Genomic DNA, 18129 nt, shown 5'->3' on the forward strand with positions numbered 1-18129 from the left:
TAAAGCAATGGGGCGAATGTCTAGTATTCTAAATGTGTGCAGTTAAGTCTAGGAAGAACTCTTATCCTGTCAGTTTATAACACTTGCAATAGGGACCTTCAGAATTTAAAAACTTATCCTTTGCTAAGTTTTAAAAAAATTATTTGAAATGTCTAGTCTGACTTCTTTTAGGAATTGAGAAGGCAAAGTATTTTTATTGTGACAAAATAATAAGGCTATATGGATTTTTTTTTTTGCTTCTTTGTTTTCTTGCTTATATAGTTCAGGTGAGCTGAACTATTTGCAGTTAAAGTTTTAGAGAAGTGCACCACTGCACCAAATACTGAAAGCTTAGTCAAAAATGCAATTTGTATATGTGTCTATTTTTTAAAAATAAAAATAAATAAAATGCTTGTTCGCATTTAGAAAGATGACTGAATCTCATGGCAAATGTAATTCCCTCCTCTCTCGTTTGAATCTTTTAATCTTTCCCTTCTAACTTGTTTTGTTTTGTTTGACATGCAACATGGCAGTTGCATGTCCAGTCAGATTGTAAATTTCTCTGGTGTGGTTGCATGTTTTTGATAACAAAGTAATGTGCAGTACAGTGAAACTTCATATAGAAAATATCTGAAACCGGTTTTAATATCTCCATATTTGATCCTTTCTGGCAGTTTCCTTTGCCCAACGTAGTCTTGTATGCTACGCACCAAGAGACTAAGCGCCTCTTTGGATTTGTGCTTAAAACTTCAGGAGGGAGAGTTGACAACCGCCAAACTTCCATCTGCTATATATTTGAATCAAATAACGAAGGGGAAAAGGTATTGGTGACAGTTATATTTGTATCGGTTTGGAACCTGACATGGATTCAAAGATGTTAGATCCAATCCATTCAAGCTGGCTAAGTATTTTGTTTATGTACTGAAAAAGAGTTAACCTGATAGTACCACAAAATGTTTTAATATACTGTCATATCTGATATGACAATATGGTGTATTTTTAAAGGCATTTTTAATTAGATTTTTACAGATTATTTCAAATCTGATTTGTATTTAGATTTGTGACTCCGTTGGACTGGCAAAACAGATAGCTTTTCATGCAGAACTGGTAAGAATCTTTTTTAGGGGAAGGTACCCTCATGAATGGAATGGAGATGGTATATTTAGTATGTGTAATAGAATATATTCTGCAAGATGCTTCTAGATGCACTGAATGCTGCTGTAGAATACTCTAAGGGATTTGTTTTATTGAACTTAAACCCGAGATAAAAAGACTTTGAGCCATGTTTACTTTGGAACAATATTCAAGATGACTTCTTAATACCTTTACCAAGCATACCTGTCCATTAAGAGAAGACTAATTAAGTGTTTAATGGTTTTGAACAAACTTATATAAATCAGTACTGTATCAAACATGTCAGACTGTTGTCCATTACTTTTGTTTACATTTTTACCCTTCAGGATCAAAAAGCATCAGAAAAGGCAAAAGAAATAGAGTCAAAGATAAACAACAAAAAGAATTAAGTAAACAAAAACAAATCAAAAAGGTATGTTATTTCTTAATGCTTTTTTTTTCCTACTTACTATCTTTATTTTCTAGTTTTTTACTTCCAGCTACTGTCTCACAGTCTTTAGTACAAATTCACAGAACATTGTGGAATGAAGTTAATTGTTGAAAGTATTTCCTGTGCGGATTTTGTATAGTTTCACAGTCGTTTTTAAAAAGAGCTCTTCTGAGGAGATAAAACCACAGAACACCTTTATAGGTGCACTCAGGAGCAGTGCTTGAAGGACTATCACAGGCCCAAAATAAAAACGCTGTTGTCACATGCATGAACTGCCCCTTTTGTGGCAAGTAACCATCTGCCATGTACTGAGACGGTTCATTTGCTACATAGTGAGGAAGGGGCTGCAGGCCGTAGGCCAAGCTCTTTGTTCTGACCTGCTTTTTTTTATGGGTTGCTGGTACAGATGCGTTAAATGCATTAGCTGTTCTAATAATGCCAGCTACTGAAACCAAAATATTTTCGTTTCCTGCTTGTTCTTCTAACTCCGTCTCTACAAAACTTGTCCATTGAAAATATTAAAAGACAGTTTACAAATCAGAATAATGGTATCCTGTTTCCACTTTAGACAACTTTAAAATGAGTATTATTTTGCTGATTTCTTCCCCTTTGATCCCCCTTCTTCTCAAATTAGGACTTAAAGGAGCAAAGCCGATTGATAGCTGCTTCCAGCAGATCAAACCCAAGTAGGGGAGAAGGACAGTTTGTAGTCCTTAGAAGTAGCCAGTCAGAAGACAGCAATTTAGGAGAAGATAGAAAGAAGAAGAGAGAATCTGAAACCTAAGGTTGTCTACGTAATTAAAATTGGAATCATGGATTTAAGTTCTACAAGTAGTGAAATGTAAGTGGAGGGTCTGTTGTATTGTATAAAAGACTTCATGATGCGTAGACCTTTATATGCCTTGACTTTTCTTTATCGATTGATTTCCACTTTCATGTCAGTATAATTTCTCTTTTGTATGCCAGATAAAGCATGGTGATGCTACCATGTTTATTACAAAATTGTTTTCTCAAAAAATTCTCTGCAGTATGGAAAAACTCTTATATTTTTTTTCCCTTTTACCTGCCTGTGTAATTGACTGCTTTTGAAACAAGACTTAAACTCACTAATCTTAAACAGTATGGTGAAATTTGTTCTTTACACAAGTATGCAGAACACATTGTTGGAAACAAAAGTAGATGTCCAAATAAGGCAGTGCTAAGCTTTACATAACTTGTTGCACATAACTGTTTTTAGAAAGAAAAATCCCTATTAATATCAATGAGATGTGCAATAGTTCTAAACAGAAAGATCATACTTTTTGTTTCATATTGCATGTCTTGATTTTTTTTTCTTTTTTTTTTTTGTTGTTGAATATAATGCTGGAAGGCTTCTTTGAACACGAGAGAAAAAAAATACTTTGTCACACCTATATAAGAGCTGAAAAGATGCAGTTGCACTTCGCTGCGTGAGGAATGTATAAAACATTCCTTATCAAACAGTAAGAATAATGTATATATTCTTGTAGCACAAGTGCCATTTTCTTGGTTTTTCCCCACTATATGTGATAAAAAACTGTAAGCCTTTGAGTTCACTTTCTTATAAGAAAACAACATGCTTAGCGTTGCAGGAACATCTTGAATTTTATCATTTGAAAAATCTTCTGAATCTATAAATGCCTTGCTACCAGTACACTACGTTTACTGAAAATGAGCTAAGGCTTTTAAAGTCTTTTTATGGAGCTGTATTTTGCAAACAGAAGTAAAAGCCTATGCTAGTCTACATCCTAGAGTCAAATCCCATAACGCGTTTTTCAAAGTAATGTCTCTTTACACCTTGTAAGCCTGAACTCCATGGTCCATACCCTGTGTAATATTTATTTTGTATAATACTAAATGTGCATTCATCTTTTGATCCAGAAGAGAAAGCTTGTTTGAAGTAAGAAGAAATATTTATTTTTTGCACTAATTACTGTAAGTACTAAACTCCAATGAAACAGTTGTCTCTCTAATAGGGGCCTGAAAGTAATAGGAAATGTAAAAAGAAAAGAAAATACTTATATTCCAAGTTGTATTATAAGTTATGACTGTTTTACAGTTTATTGCAGGGTGTTTCTGGTGTTCAGGAATGGAAGCAATTTTCAGAATATTTCCCATCAGCTGGTGATGGCCCAGTCCTTCAGAGCTAGAGTCGGTTGACACTGATAAAGTAAGTAAGGGAGGAAGCTCAGGACCTCTCTGCTAGACATCTGTAGGTGCACAGAGGGAACGCTATCCTTAACTCTCCTCGCACACAGGAGTTGTGGCTAATAATGGCAATCTCCTCCTGCTCTTCCTGCTGGAGATGTTAAGTTCTATGCAGAAACTTAACTGCATCTGACTCCTGTTGCAGAAGAGAGAAAGGAGCAGTGCCTGCTGCAGGAATAAGTCTGCTGCGCTGGGGCTGCTACTGCAACAGGAGCTAGAGCAGCTCCTGTGATGCCACAGTCCCCAGAGCATATAGAAGGGACTGAGCAGCCATGGAAGTGGTCACAATATTCCTGCCTTGAAAGAGGAGGTGGCGTGGGAGGCTGAGCAACAAAGAGACTTGAGGCTCTCTTACTGAGGTAGTTAGCAGCTCCAGTTCCAGCATGTTTCATCCCCACTGTAGCCAGTTGCAGAAGTACCTGCTTTTGGTGTTGCCCAGTCAGGCCCAATGGCATCAGTCTGTGGCCAGATTTGGCCAGCACACTGTCACATGGACCATACAAATCGGAGGCTTTTTAAAAAAAAACAAACACAACAACAACAACAAAAAACTTAAATGTCATTTTAATTTTATTTATAGTCTTGTATTCTCATCTCATCTGTAAGAGACTGTTTTTATTCTTTCGAAAAAAAAGTACAGAAAGGCAGCAAATGCATCTTTTTTCTCCTTTTTGTGCCTAAATATGGGCTTACAGATAGTTGCATGGCAGTCAGTTTCTCTCTGTAAACTGATCTAGTTTGTGTTTCTTTCTCTTATGGTCTTTGTTTTTTGCACTATTTCTGCTTTCTGTCAATCAAATAACATGCCTACACAGCTCAAGGTTATTGTGTCTTCCTTAAGTACATGCTGAAGACAAAGTAAGTGTGAAACAGCTCAGGAAGAATGTGATTAGTGGTATCCAGTTTCTAGAAGCTAGTCACCGAGCTGTCAGAGTAAGATTAGCTGCAATAGCCACCACTCCACAGGGAAGACAGATAATAGATGAGCAATCTCACCAGAAAGCACTGCTGACAGAGAATAGATATATTTTTTCTTGACCCCTACCATTTATGTCTTAGACTTAAGCATGTAACTATGAGGAGGAAATCAGGAATAAAAGATGAGACATGAAATACCTGTTAAGGAATTTTTCAGATTCCACTATGTTTGGAATTACTTCATTTTTAGCTCAGGCTTTCCCATCTATTGCCATTAAATCTAGTTTTCTAAAACAGTGTAGGAGTGAATTGCATTTCACTTGCAGTGGATGATTCTTCTCTCATAACCACTGAAAAGAAGAGAAATTAATGAGGAGAGCAGTGCTTAACAAAAACAACGCGATAACGTGAATGAAATCAGGGTTTTTTGCTTGTTTAGGAGACTTTTGCTGGTATAAAATGAGTAAAAAGATAGAAATACATCCAGGAGAGTGACACAAGCTGCAGGAGCAAATGGCAAGTCAAGGAAGATCAGGACATTAAAGTAGAACAGAATTCATTAAAAAATATTTTTGTTAATTAAAAAACAAAATGTTTAATATTTACCTTGAGAGTACAATTTTTAACATAAACACCTCAAGTTCTCCTGGAAGCTACGGGGGTAGAATTTCACCGCCTATTATTGTAAGTAAATTACCGATTGGTTTCTGTTCCCATAATTTATTTCTCCTGATTAATATTTCCTGTTACTTTTTAATTAGGGACTGAACTTCCAGGCACTTTCAGCTGAAGCTGTAGTTTGCTTCATGTGAACCTGGTATTATTTCAGAAACTATTTTTTCAAGTACACAATTTTGAAAGGATGTTGCATAGGTCAGCAGTGTTTTTTTAGGACTAAGTTATGTTGCTAATTCCAGCCTAATGGTTACCGACTTTTTTTCCTCTTGGGTAAGGGATATTAAGTTTATTACACTATGTAGACCATGCAAGTCTTGCTGTCAGTTGTTGTTTCAAGCTACATACGTTCTTTATGTATATAACATCATGAATATCAAAACACATAAGAAGCATGGGCAAACTATGGAAATGCATTTTATTGCATTACAGATAATACCTAGCACTCCCTCTATGGCCAGGAATATATTTCTTGAAGTCTAAACTAGAGGACAAGTTAACGGTCATATGCAACTTAGCCACACAGAACTGGTAACAAGTGTGTTGTATTAGCTAACGTGGATTTAATAGTCTATTATTTCCTTAATCTTTTTAGGTTTCAAACTATATCAAGACAACTTACTTACTATCTAACAGTCAGTAATGTTTAAGAGTTCAGAAATATTTCCCTTCTACAATCCAGTCAAATTTCATCTTTATATGGATGTGAACCCACAGCTAAAAAACCTAATACTGCTAAACCATTTATAAAGATGTAATTGATGTACATTGATATAAAGAAACAAAACTGACTGTGCATATGTTTAAGGTGAATTCCGATGAATTACAGTTGCACAGAATGTAGGAGAAGCCATTGGAGGAAGTTTTGTTATATAGTCTTTTATTATTTCAGAATTCACAAAGAGAACGAAAATCTGCCTCTGCTTACTGAGTTTAACTGAGATAACATCTAGTCTAACAGCAAGAGCTGATATTTTATATTCTTTCCTTTGCTCTATTTTATAAAATTTCTTGCAAATCAGTCAGTCTCCAAGGCTTTTTTTTTTTCACCCAGGCACTAAGTTGTTGTTTGTTGTCCTGCCACAGTGGTATCTAAGTTGTTATGACAAGAATAAGTTGTTGTGTCATTGTGAATGCACTTGTATCCCTAATGAAGTCTATATTGCAAGCCAAGGATTTTGTACAATCTTTCAGGTCAATTTTTATAATACAGTGGAGTGGTCAAATTCTTATGATGATGTTCTGGATTGGTCCTGTTCTAGTGAAGTGTAAGTGATTTTTGCAATGTTTGAGACTTACACGTTTTTTCCCTGAATAGCTGTATTAAAACCTCCACTAGTATACTTAATTCAGCTTTGATTGTTGTGTCTTAATCTTGGAAGCATGAATAGTAAATTATATATTTTGCCAGAGCTTCAGTCGGCATTTTGTAGGTTAAATAAAAGCTTAAGTATAGTAACTTCCAGGGGGAAATATGTACTGATGCAAAAGCTACCTACTTCTTAATAATACATAATACTGACTTTGAGGAAGCACCATTATTGGTGATGGGATGCATTTCCTCCCACTAAACGAAGTTTTAATGTGCAGTTGAATCCCTCTGTTGTCAAACTATATCTCAATTCCCTTAAGTTTAATCACATTAGCTAGATATACTCAGAGGAAGTTGCTGTACTTGGGAATGCTATTAACTTCTGCAACAATCAAAGACTGAACATTAGAAGAAAATCCTTACTCTCTTAGCTGGCTGTTTTAGTGCATATGTTGCTCTAGTTACCTGATGATGTGTAGCACTTTGTACAGAGCTGTCATTATGGTAATGATCAGAATTCATGTGTACAGAAGCTATACCAGCACAACTATTAACATGGGTACTTACATATTTCCACTGGCTTCATTAGTTTTCTTAATTACATGACAGACACCATGTAAAAAGCAAGGGGTCATAACTACATTATGGTTAAATTTGTATTTTAAAAAAATTGTAGATTTTTCTGGAGAAAAGCAGACTTTTGAATTCTGTAACTTTAAGCGAATACAGATGCATGTATAATGAGAAAATCTATGCTTACCTGATAATGAAGGAATAAATAAATACTTTTAATACCACATGTGTTGATTTTTTTTTTTAAATACACAGACTGGCAGCAGTACTATTTTTAGAAGGAATAAGCGTGCTGTGGGTCTGTGTGCATCATGTAAGACTTTCTTAAGACAACAGTGGTGATTGCTGTCAGGTACATGCTTCCTAAGTTTAAGCTGCAACTGTTTCAGGAGCAACTCCAAAAAAATGCAAGCATGGCTTAGGCCAGTACTGTGAAAGGAAGCTAGTTCTAGAGAGAGCAATGCAATACATAGTGGATGAGACATGTCAATACCTGAGACTGAGATGCAGAACTAACCTGTTTCAGAAGTACCGTTGCCTTGTTGAAACACTGGTGTTTAACACTAGCTGCTGTAATAAGCAGGCATCTGTAGCTGTTAATCCCAGTTTAATGCTTAGGAAGTGGGATCATCTAACTGGGTGAAAAAAAAAAGAAATCTACTTATGCTGCTTTCTAGAACTTTGCTGTAGGTCTTCATAAATAAAACCTCTACTTCGTGGCAAGAGAAGGGAAGGTACAAGATTTAAAAACAATTATGTCCTGTCCTGGTTTTAGTTAACTTCATGGCCTTCAACCAAACCCTGAGTTTAACCTTGCAGTTGGAGGTAGTATTACATGTTATGACAGCTTTTAACCTAGCAATAATGCAAGGTTTACAGCCCTACCTGTGATTTTAACAGTTCTTTAAATTTTCACACTAAGCATTTAAAGCAGTATGGCCATAACTTTCAGATATTTTATATTCCACCGTATTCATATAGAATGGGATCACCAATACTTACAGTTTGAGATTGTCTCCTTTTTCTTCAGGGGTAAGGGGGGGGAAATGCTGAAGCTTCATATTCCTTAATATACAAATGAGATAAAAATCCCCAAAGAAAAAAGAGATGCATAAGGTAGTCTTATCCACTTCAACATTCCCTCCAAATTATAGAGCTAATAATTAAGCGCAGTTGAGGTTGGAGGTTCCTAGGAAGTTTTTCTGTCCATAAAGATCATACTCCTTGTATAGTATGTAGTCTTTCAGGCAGTTTGGCAGTGGAAGGAAGGTCATGAAGACAGGACAACGGAGACGCAACCGACCCATGCATTCCCGTATCTTCAGACGACAAAGGTGCTTTAGAGAGCGAGGATTTGCTAGAAATAGGAAGGTGAAATTGATAAGTTATTTATTCATTTCTGTGCAATTATTTACCTACACCTTTCAAAAACTTTGCTCCAGATTTTGCCATATGTTCTTTCTGTGAATTGATGGATAAAATCAACGTGACTGTCCCTGGATGACCAGACCTGTCAGGATCGAGCATTTTTACCACAGCCCATGCCTCTCTCAGTTATATTTACAACCATTGTCAGCTAAAGCAACAGACTGTGTTTCTGTCAAGTTAGCTAAATGTATGGTAATGGAGTACAAGTAGTCTAAGTCAAGCAAACATACTTTAACCCCACATAGTTGTTCAATTTTCTCTGCCAACCTGAAGAAGCTACTGAAAGTAGAATTTTTACTTACTGCTTTTTAATCTGTGTACAAATGAAAAGGACAGAGTTAATCTGGACTGGAATTCCAATCACTTAGTTAAAGACAGTAATTTATTAGTTATTCCATCACCTTGAGATGGGGGAAGAGCTTTTCTCCCCTTGAAGAGGATTGTGTTGTCTACCTTGTAATTGAAGTTCCCCAGTACTCCACATGAACTGTGCAGTCTGTCAGACTTCTGAAAGAGACTTAGCTTAAACGCTACACAGGCTGAGTTTTGTTGCAGAGATACCTTATTGTCAAAACATAACTTTGCCCTTACAAGGGTCAAGAATAAATAAAAATAACGCCAACAACAAAGGTCCCAATCCCAGAACAACTTGCGTGTCATTTCACATCTAAATATCAGATACTTACTTAAAATTGAATTGATGTCTGCCCAGAGTTCCTGTTCTTTGAGAACTGCTTCTAGCTTCCAGCAGATGTTAACATGATCGACATAATCTAACATTACTCTCACCACTTTCCCAGAAAGATGCTTCAGCCATGACAAGGTTATCACTTCACAGAACTGAGGGAAAAAAAAACGTTTAATAAGAAAACATTCAATACTCCTGTAAATGACTTCCCCCTCTGCAGGACAAGAACAATTATTTAACTTAAGCAGAACGCTAGGAAGAGCAAGTGTTCAGTCTGTTAGAGGAGCTTTAGAGGTCGTCACAGCTTGTGTTAAGCCTCACTAGTACAGTCTGAAAATCTGAGAGACTTATTCTGTACTATATCCAAAAATGAACTTAAACAGCTGCATCACTAAGTGATTAAACAGAAGTACTACCATTCCCTAAGAGAAATGTCAAACCCTCAGTTGGGAATTTAAACTTATGGACAGTGCTGGTGCTGCAGAACACCTATGTCCCAACATGCTGAAGAGGGAACCTGCCAGCCTGGTGCATGCTGCACCCCTTTATCTTGGGAGCGGAGGGGCAGGCACTGATCTCTTCTCCCTGGTGACCAGAGATAGGACCTGAGGAAAGAGTCTGAGGCACAACAGGGGATGGATTCAGGCTGGGTATCAGGAAAAGGGTGGTCGGGCACTGGAACAAGCTCCCCAGGGCATGGCCCCAAGCCTGCCAGAGTTCAAGTGACAATGCTCTCAGACACATGGCCTGATTTTTGGTGGTGCTTTAGGGACCCAGGAGCTGGACTCGATGACCCTTGTGGGCCCCTTTCAGCTCGGGCTATTCTATGATTTTATGATCTTCAGGTTAAATAAAGATTTATTACATTCAAATGGACTTTACAAAAAAATACAGTAACTCTGATGGGTGTCTCTAGGAACCTGTTTAGGTCAATCCAGGTTTGTTAATTTTTGCTCAGTGTTTATCATGCCAGACTAAGGGGGTTCCTACAACAGGCTTCCACTATTAGTGACGTGATACGAGACAACCCAGCGAGCCAGCCTGCAAGTCCCTGCTTTCACAGCATGGACAAGACTGCCCTGGAGAGCAAATTCTGTACTTATCAACAGCATATCATTAGCTGTATTTTCACAGTTCTATAACATTTTTTATGATAGATGTTGCCATAAGGCCTCATTCATGACAGCAAAGTATCTAATTTTAAAACCTTTGTGTGTAAACTGTTTTACTGTTCCAACATTTCCTTTTCAGACAGATCACATTTGTAAGTACGTTTTCACACAGCTATATGAAGGATACTGGCAGTAAAACACCAACATACGAAGCCACCTTATACACTTACTGTTGTATCTTTGATAACAGTAGAAGTCCATCCATCAGTCACGTACTGCGAATGGGAAGTGTTTCCCCAAGGGCAATCAAAGCAGCTGTGCACATCATAGCCATAGTTCATCAGCATTCTCAACATGACTTCATCTTTCAAAGCATACTGTAGAGCTGATGGGAAATGCGTTGTATTCACTCTGCAGAAGTAATTGACATTAGCCCCATGTTGGAGCAGTAGATTCATCAACTCATAGTTGCCCATTCTCAAGGCTATTTGCAGACAGTTGATGGGATCTTGGTTTGGCAAGGCTCCAGCATTCAGCAGCAGCTGTGTTGAACAGATATCCCCATTTGAAACAGCAAAGTATAACGCTGATTTCCGGCGGTCATCGTACCCTTTGCGAATTCTTTGATCCAACATAAAATTGGCATCAAACCCAGATTTCAGAAGAAACTCAAGGCACTGAGGATGAGCTCCTGCTGCTGCTGAGTGAATCGGACTTATTCCACTTTCTTTAATGGCATCAAAATTAGTAACTGGAACTAAATTCTTTAAGGCACTGAAGAAGATAAAAAAAGAGAATCTTGGAATCTGAAGCACACTGGCTCACCTACCTCAATCTTTGAATTTCTGTGTTGCTGGGCTTCAAAATTTATCCTGACGGTATTCAATGTCTTAATTAAGAAATCAGTACCATGGCATGCTATACCTCTGCATTAACTTTAATTGCTAAGAATTAAATAGTTAGCCAGAAATGGATACTATGACTTTACACCAGCTTCTCATAAAATTGTATACTATTATTCATGGACAGCCCCAGTCCTTGCCAGAGGAATAGTTGTTCCATCTCAAATAAAAGCTTTCCGTGAATGTTGAGAGCAACGTGTTGTTGTTTAATCTATGGGAATCAAGGAATTAATACAATATATTCTAATATTAATACCTACATAGTACAACATAATGTTTAAATTAATACATGATTTTAAAAATAGTTTAAATATATGTATTAATAGAGGAATTAAAAATCCTTAGATTCTTAAGCACCATGGAACATTCCCAGTATCGAAAAGTTGTTTTTTACTTATTGGTTGCGATTTTAACATCACTATCTTCCACTAACTTTCATGTCTTTAAAATAGGGATAATCCATATCTCCTAAACCTATTAAAGTATTTGGTATGTTTCTGTTCCTATGATAGGATGGAGATGAGATTTATCCAAAGACAGTATGTTCATCCTAAAATGAAGCTTTTATCCTGATTGGTCTCTTACGTTCAGACACAGAAAACTCCTATTTACTTGGCTAGAATTTTTTCTACAAAACTACAGATTCACCACCTGCTTCAAATATGGCAGAATTCGCAAAAGTGATATTTTTGATGTCATTTTTAGTTGGTTTTTAAGTATATTAACTTACAGAAAGTGTCCTCTATATGCAGCTCTGTGGATTGGCAAATGACCTGAGTGCTTTGGTACATTGGCATCAGCCCCGTATTGTAGCAAAAGGCTCAGGGAATCGGGATTTCCTCCTCCTGCTGCTTCAAATAATACAGAAGAACAGTCCATTGCCTGTGAAAGAACATCAGCACCTGAAAAGAAGCATCAAGGATGTTCACCGTATTCACTGTAAATTTTCAGCAATTAGTATCTCCAACCCTTCTCCTCCAGTGACAAGATATTGTGAATTCTATTCTTCACCACATAAAACCATTATGTCATAAGCTTTTATGTTGGATCCTTGATTTTAAAAGTGATTACGTAATCTGGAAACAGGAAGGTCCAAATTACTTTGAACTCTATAACACAATAAGACCTGATAGGAGAGCATTAGGCAAGCAAGAGGTTTAGTTCTTATTCATAAAAATAATTGGCTTTTGGCTTACACACAATAAATTTCAGCTCTCCTTTACAAAGGCCTAACAGATATAACACGAAATGTCAGAGAATCCAGTATCAAAACAGGTCATACAATCTAGTCCAGTGCTGCTGAGCATCACATATAACTTCCCACCTCAAAAGTCTGTCAGGCCTTCCCTCAGGTTAGCTGTCTACCTGAGAAAACAATATTGCATATTAAATAAAAATTACGACTACTCACTAAAACATTAACGTATGGCTTGAATATTACAAAAAGTGTAGTCTTTTTCAGACCTTAACTAAATCACAACAATCCCTGGGGCACAAATAGCATTTTACTTGCTTTAGTAATGAAAGGTACTTTTGCTGTTAACTCTAAAGGCATGTCTTACAACAACTGGCTATAATCCAATCACAGAGCTTTGCAAAGACCAATAAAATGTGTATAACTAGGATAACTATTTTAGAGGTAATATATATAGAAGTCTTATAACATGAAATTTAGATACTAAGAATTCTTCAGGCATACCTCAATCCATGTGATTTGGGATTTAAAAGTTTCAAATAATGTAAGACATAATTTAGTAATCACCCAAAAATGCAAACAAAACTCTCCTGCAATGTATCAGTTTTGCAAAGCACTCACTGCTGACTATAGTTGGCTGTAGAAAAGTAATCTCTCAAAATACATACTGTATGTTTGTTTCTGTTATCATCACAGACTGTATAATCAATAACAAAACAATCCTTTTATTTCCTTTCACTTCTGTAAGTGAAAGAGGATTCACTTTGTTCCATTTGGACTTTAAACATTTCATATAACATGTGTAGCTTACAATTTCTACTCATTGGAACAACAGTGAACCTACATGTTACTAAATGAATCTACTGCATTTTAAAACAGGTCCACTGTTCAGCTGAGGTTGGAAAAGACCTCTGGAGACTGTCCAGTCCAACTCTGCGCTCAAGTCGTGTCAGCTACAGCAGACGGTCCAGTTCCATGCTTGGCTTTAAGGATTTCCAAGCACTTCCTAGGTTTCAATTTGTGTCCATTGCCTCCTGCCCTTAATAGGCACCACAGAGAAGAAGCCGGGTCTGTCTTCTTTACAACCTCCCCTCAGATATTTATGACATTGGCAAGATTCCTCTGCCCTGAGCCTTCATTTCCCGTAACATCCTGTATAATCAAGTCTCACCTTTTTGCAATAAGAGTTCCATGATTTCTGTGTGTCCAGCTTGTGCAGCCAGTGCAAGAGGTGTGAGCCCATATCCACTGCGAGGGTCAGGATCTGCTCCAGAACGAAGCAGAAGCTTCACCAGATCCTTTCTGCCTAGTCTGGCTGCTTCATGCAAAGCAGTCCTCTTGTGGACACACTGCAAATTCACTTTTGCACCAGAATTTATCAACAAGGTGGCAATCTCATGTGAATTGTATTTAATTGCTGTAAGATAATAATAAAATAAAATAAAAACAAAAAAAAAACATTAGCCAGACTGTTAGCCCACACTGTTCCATGCAGCATGGCTTCTGTTAGGTGGCAGCCCAGGAATGCTCAAACTGTTCCCACACTGCTATTTATACAAGAAGCAATGTCACTATTTATACTACAAGAAATGCCAAGCTACACTGAAAGGTTTAACTTTTCACCACGTTTGTTCTTCGTTTTCAGGATAAAAAACTATACAAAGGAATAATTTTACGGTAATCTCTTTTCCTCGCTCTACTCATCTGTTGTGTTTGCTCTGGTAACAGAATGCAAGGTTTCCTGCCACTAGATGGAGTTCATATACGTGGGCTTACTCTAGTCAGAAGCCGGCCTGCTATAGTTAAATTTCATAGGCAGTTACCATAATACAAAAAAGTTTACAATGACTGTGCCATATACCTTCACATCTTAATAAGCCTCAGCTGTCAAGACAGTAAGGATCTTTTAAGAGTGATTTGCGTTGGCTCCAGAAAATGGAATTAATAGGCAACACCTTCCTCTCCTCTCTTTGATCTTCCTGGCTGTGCAGGACTGAATAGTGTGCCACAGCTACCTGAAATAGCATTGACAGCACACTGTAACCCGTGACGTTCCATTATCTGTAACCTGTGTGGCTACTTTAGGTAAATCTCATACATCCCCTTCTTGGGGGATGATGCACTTTAATATAGTGCACTTAAAAGTATCTAGGAATATTCTGCATCTTTTCTAAATGGGTAGCCCTGAACAGAAACTTTAATCATTTCAAAAGAATGAACAGAGTCCTACAGATGGTTCATAGGATTTTTCCTCTTTCTTTGACTATTGTTTTGAAAAAAGCCACCCTTCTAATAAGGAAAAACTTACAGGTTTGTTCCGTAAACTTACAGAGCTCCTTCAGAACTCGGATAATGAGAACAGACCTTCCTTTTATTGGCTAGAACTCAGCAATAACAATAGCATAGTAGTCCAAATCAGAGGAGACAATGTACATAGAAGTGTTCTGAAAATCATCTTGGCAAAATACTAGGACTGGTTCTTTACAAATCAAGGCTTATAGTACTTGTACCTGACTAAATTAAAATGGCGTTCACATGCAGAGTGGTATGAGCTATAGGACTTTCTCCTTAGATTTAAAAAATTCAAACGGAAGTGAATCAAGAATTTAGGCATGGCTCACTTCATCACTTATATGTGGATTAATTCCAGCAGTGCCTGAACTGCTTTATGGTCGATGTAGCGCTGGTAAATCAGGCTGCTTTGCTACTACTTTTGAAAATCAAAACCAATTACTCTGGTGGTTTGTTTGTTTGAGAAAGAGGAATTGATGCAACAAAAGTGGTACCAGGAAGTAGAGAATATGAATGTTTTATGCCCGCAGACATAAAGAATAGTGATAGTATGAAGAAGCAGGAGGACTTGGTTATCTGGCACAACTACATAAGTGATGCCAAGGAAAGCAGAGAAAGACACTCTAGTACTTTATGTAGAAAGTTATTTGATTCTTTAAGGAAAAAGATGTGTGTTCAACCTGAACCTCAAATTCGTTCCAACTGAGAGATAGAAAATAGGTCACCTGGAGCTCCTTGCACTAGATCAGTTTCTCCTAGCTCTGTGCTTCCCACGCTTCAATAGACCAATAAGGACAATACTTTAATTAATAAATAATGCTAAGAACCTTGTAGTGACAGTTCCTAACTTGGAATGTAAGCTCTGTAAGCTCGTTTAAAGCCTTAGATCTTCTAAGAAAAACAAACACATTAAATACTGAGATTAACATTTTTTGCTCCTTACAGCAAAATATTTTAGATACTGCACAAGTCAAAGAAGTCAAATTGCAACCTAAAACATTTAACTATAATCTCACTTCATTCCCTCATCTCTCCACCCCCAAACAAGATATTCACCTACAACTAAAGGAGAATCTCCCTCTTCATTCTTAACATTGGGATTGCAGCCATTGAACAGGAGAAAGCGGACATGGTCTACAAAGCAATTTCTTACTGCCACCAAGAGAGGTGTTTCCCCTTTAAGTGTGGTCTGTTCCCACGTAATGGCACGGGAGGCTGAAATACAGAAAAGCAGAACACATCTGAAGCCGAATTCTTCAACAGACCTGGCTTTGTAATACTTTTTAGTGGAAAACCAGGAGGACCCCATACCTTTGAACGTTATTTCAAGGATGTTCATATTAAGCTGTGATGCAGCTTCATGCATGGGAAGCCAGCCTTGCTGATCTGCCTCCTCAAAAGCAGAACTGTGCCTCACCAGCTTCTTCAGGACCTCTTCTTGGCCTGTGATATTTTGAGACAGACACATATTTGATTACTCATCATAAAACAAAATTAACACAACTAATATATTGAGTGCTATTTATCCCAGTGTATCAAGAATAAAAAAATTATTTTGAGAAAGCAATTTTTAATCTCGGGGTTGTTTACATGAAAAACTGCACTTAAATCAGCTGATCAAACACACAAAATGTAGGCATTGCTCAACAATGCAGTACCAAAGTGATTCCTAGGGTATAGGCTTAGTGCAGTGTATTTGTACTTAACTGTCCGAATTGCTGCAATTATCATTCCATGTTCTTTACTGGCAACAAACTGGAAACTGCATAAACACAATAAAAATAAAGTGCTATAATTAATGAGAAGTTCAGGATATAATTATACCTTAACTTACATACTCAAGACTAGACCACGTTACATTTCTTTGAGTTATGTAGGTTTTGTCAGACTTTAACACATTAAAATGCATTTTTGTTGGTCTGCCTGTGCCACTAGAAATATTGGGTTTCCACCCAAAGACCACACCAACCTATGTCTTATATCACATCCTAATCTACCTCAGTGAAGCCTTGTACTCATCTAGATATTAGATAAAACGTCACCTGACAGCTTCATACATTCCGTATTTTTGAGGAAACACGCGTACTTTTCTAGGGAGAACTCAGAACAAGCAAGCTACAAGTGGTTTCTAGTACCCATGACACAAGACCAGACATATAATAATGCCAATAAAACACCCAAAACAGAACTAGTAACACCTTACCTTTCATCCTCTGTTGCATTGGCACTTGTTTCATTTTTATGCATATCTTGTAAGCTTTCCTGAATAGCTTGCTGGGTAGGGATTTCATCATCAGAATTATCATCAGATATATATATAGCATTATACATGGCCAATCAGCACAACTTGGATCACCTTTTTGTAGGAAAACACTACTTTTTAATTGGACACAGATGTTAAGTCTTCAGGTTATGTCTGCAGTAATAGAAACAGCAATTGTTTTTTTAACTATCAAGAGAAACAAAGCATAGCCTAAAATAAATGAATCAGAACTTCTCCTTCTCAAGCTACCATCTTCTCCCAGGTATTTAGTCTGGAACACTGCAAAGAGAGCAGTTCTACTCTAGAACAGAATAAAGGTCTTCTAGTCCAATAGCATGTGCCAGCTTTTATCTCTATTCCACAGACTGAACATACAGAATAGGTACTTCATCTGGCATTACTACTAGAAAGAATAAAAATAAGTAAAATACAATTTTCAGATAGTTTAAATAGTCCTCCCCCCTTAAATCTTTCAGACACTCAAATACAACAATCATGCTCTGATGCTTCCTTAGTAGGAAAGCAGATCTGCAACAAAATTTGGGATGTTTTTTCACTTTGTTCACAGAGGGCCTGGTAGTGAAAAGTAGCTGAAAGATACGAGATTTGTTACTAATACCTTTTGCTCAACGTGTTTCAACAAAGATCTCATTGGAGCCCTATCTTGTAGTCAGAAAAAATATTGCAAATTTGTGCTAACATCATGTACTTCAGTCTTTCAACTGAAACAACATCATACTCCATGGCTGAAAAAAGACCAAACCTGCCACCTTATGTACATCATCTGCAGCCATTTGGCAGAGAGAAACCTACAAGTGTGCATTCTTTGTTAATGCATACCTGTACTTGCCTAACAGTTGTAAGGGATATATATAAAAATATTGCAACAATATAAATTCAAATATATGCAGAAATCAAAAAACACTGGTGTAATCACAATGGAGTTAATAATAATAATAATAAAAAGCTTAAGAACATCACCACGGTGAAAAGAAAAGAAAA

General features: G+C 37.1%; 3 protein-coding genes across 5 annotated transcripts in view; 1 reads left to right on the plus strand and 2 right to left on the minus strand.

The window, feature by feature from the left end:
* The first annotated feature begins 505 nt into the window (after positions 1-505).
* LOC121075636 (DCC-interacting protein 13-alpha-like) lies at positions 506-3551 on the plus strand. The gene is given in 6 exon segments (XM_040569126.1): positions 506-514; positions 603-800; positions 1036-1086; positions 1440-1473; positions 1476-1525; positions 2178-3551. Coding segments are annotated over 6 exon segments (492 nt in total). The 3' UTR covers positions 2328-3551.
* A 786-nt stretch (positions 3552-4337) lies between these two features.
* ASB14 (ankyrin repeat and SOCS box containing 14) lies at positions 4338-18064 on the minus strand. 3 transcript variants are annotated; one of them, XR_005823139.1, is made up of 10 exons: positions 17068-18064; positions 16571-16626; positions 16176-16307; positions 15921-16079; positions 13744-13989; positions 12108-12279; positions 10706-11249; positions 9362-9515; positions 8250-8604; positions 4338-5037 (listed from the first exon to the last, which is right to left on the minus strand). XR_005823139.1 is itself a non-coding variant. In XM_040569320.1 (9 exons), exons 1-9 carry the CDS (start codon positions 17193-17195, stop codon positions 8411-8413), a joined length of 1785 nt encoding a protein of 594 aa, XP_040425254.1. In that variant the 5' UTR covers positions 17196-18064; the 3' UTR covers positions 6282-8410. The 3 variants fall into 3 exon arrangements, 2 of the variants coding, with proteins under 2 accessions (XP_040425254.1, XP_040425255.1); XM_040569320.1 differs by lacking the exon at positions 4338-5037 and having other exon boundaries at positions 6282-8604; XM_040569321.1 differs by lacking the exons at positions 4338-5037; positions 15921-16079; positions 16176-16307; positions 16571-16626; positions 17068-18064 and having other exon boundaries at positions 6282-8604; positions 12108-12259; positions 13744-13920.
* Positions 17196-18129, minus strand: part of DNAH12 (dynein axonemal heavy chain 12) — a 71586-nt gene continuing 70652 nt past the window's right edge. Inside the window, exon 75 of the mRNA XM_040569316.1 lies at positions 17196-17280. The gene's annotated coding sequence lies outside the window, so the exon portion shown is untranslated. The remainder of the gene's footprint in view (positions 17281-18129) is intronic.

The sequence above is a fragment of the Cygnus olor genome, chromosome 10 (genome assembly GCF_009769625.2).
Source record: "Cygnus olor isolate bCygOlo1 chromosome 10, bCygOlo1.pri.v2, whole genome shotgun sequence".
Taxonomy (NCBI): Eukaryota; Metazoa; Chordata; class Aves; order Anseriformes; family Anatidae; genus Cygnus; species Cygnus olor.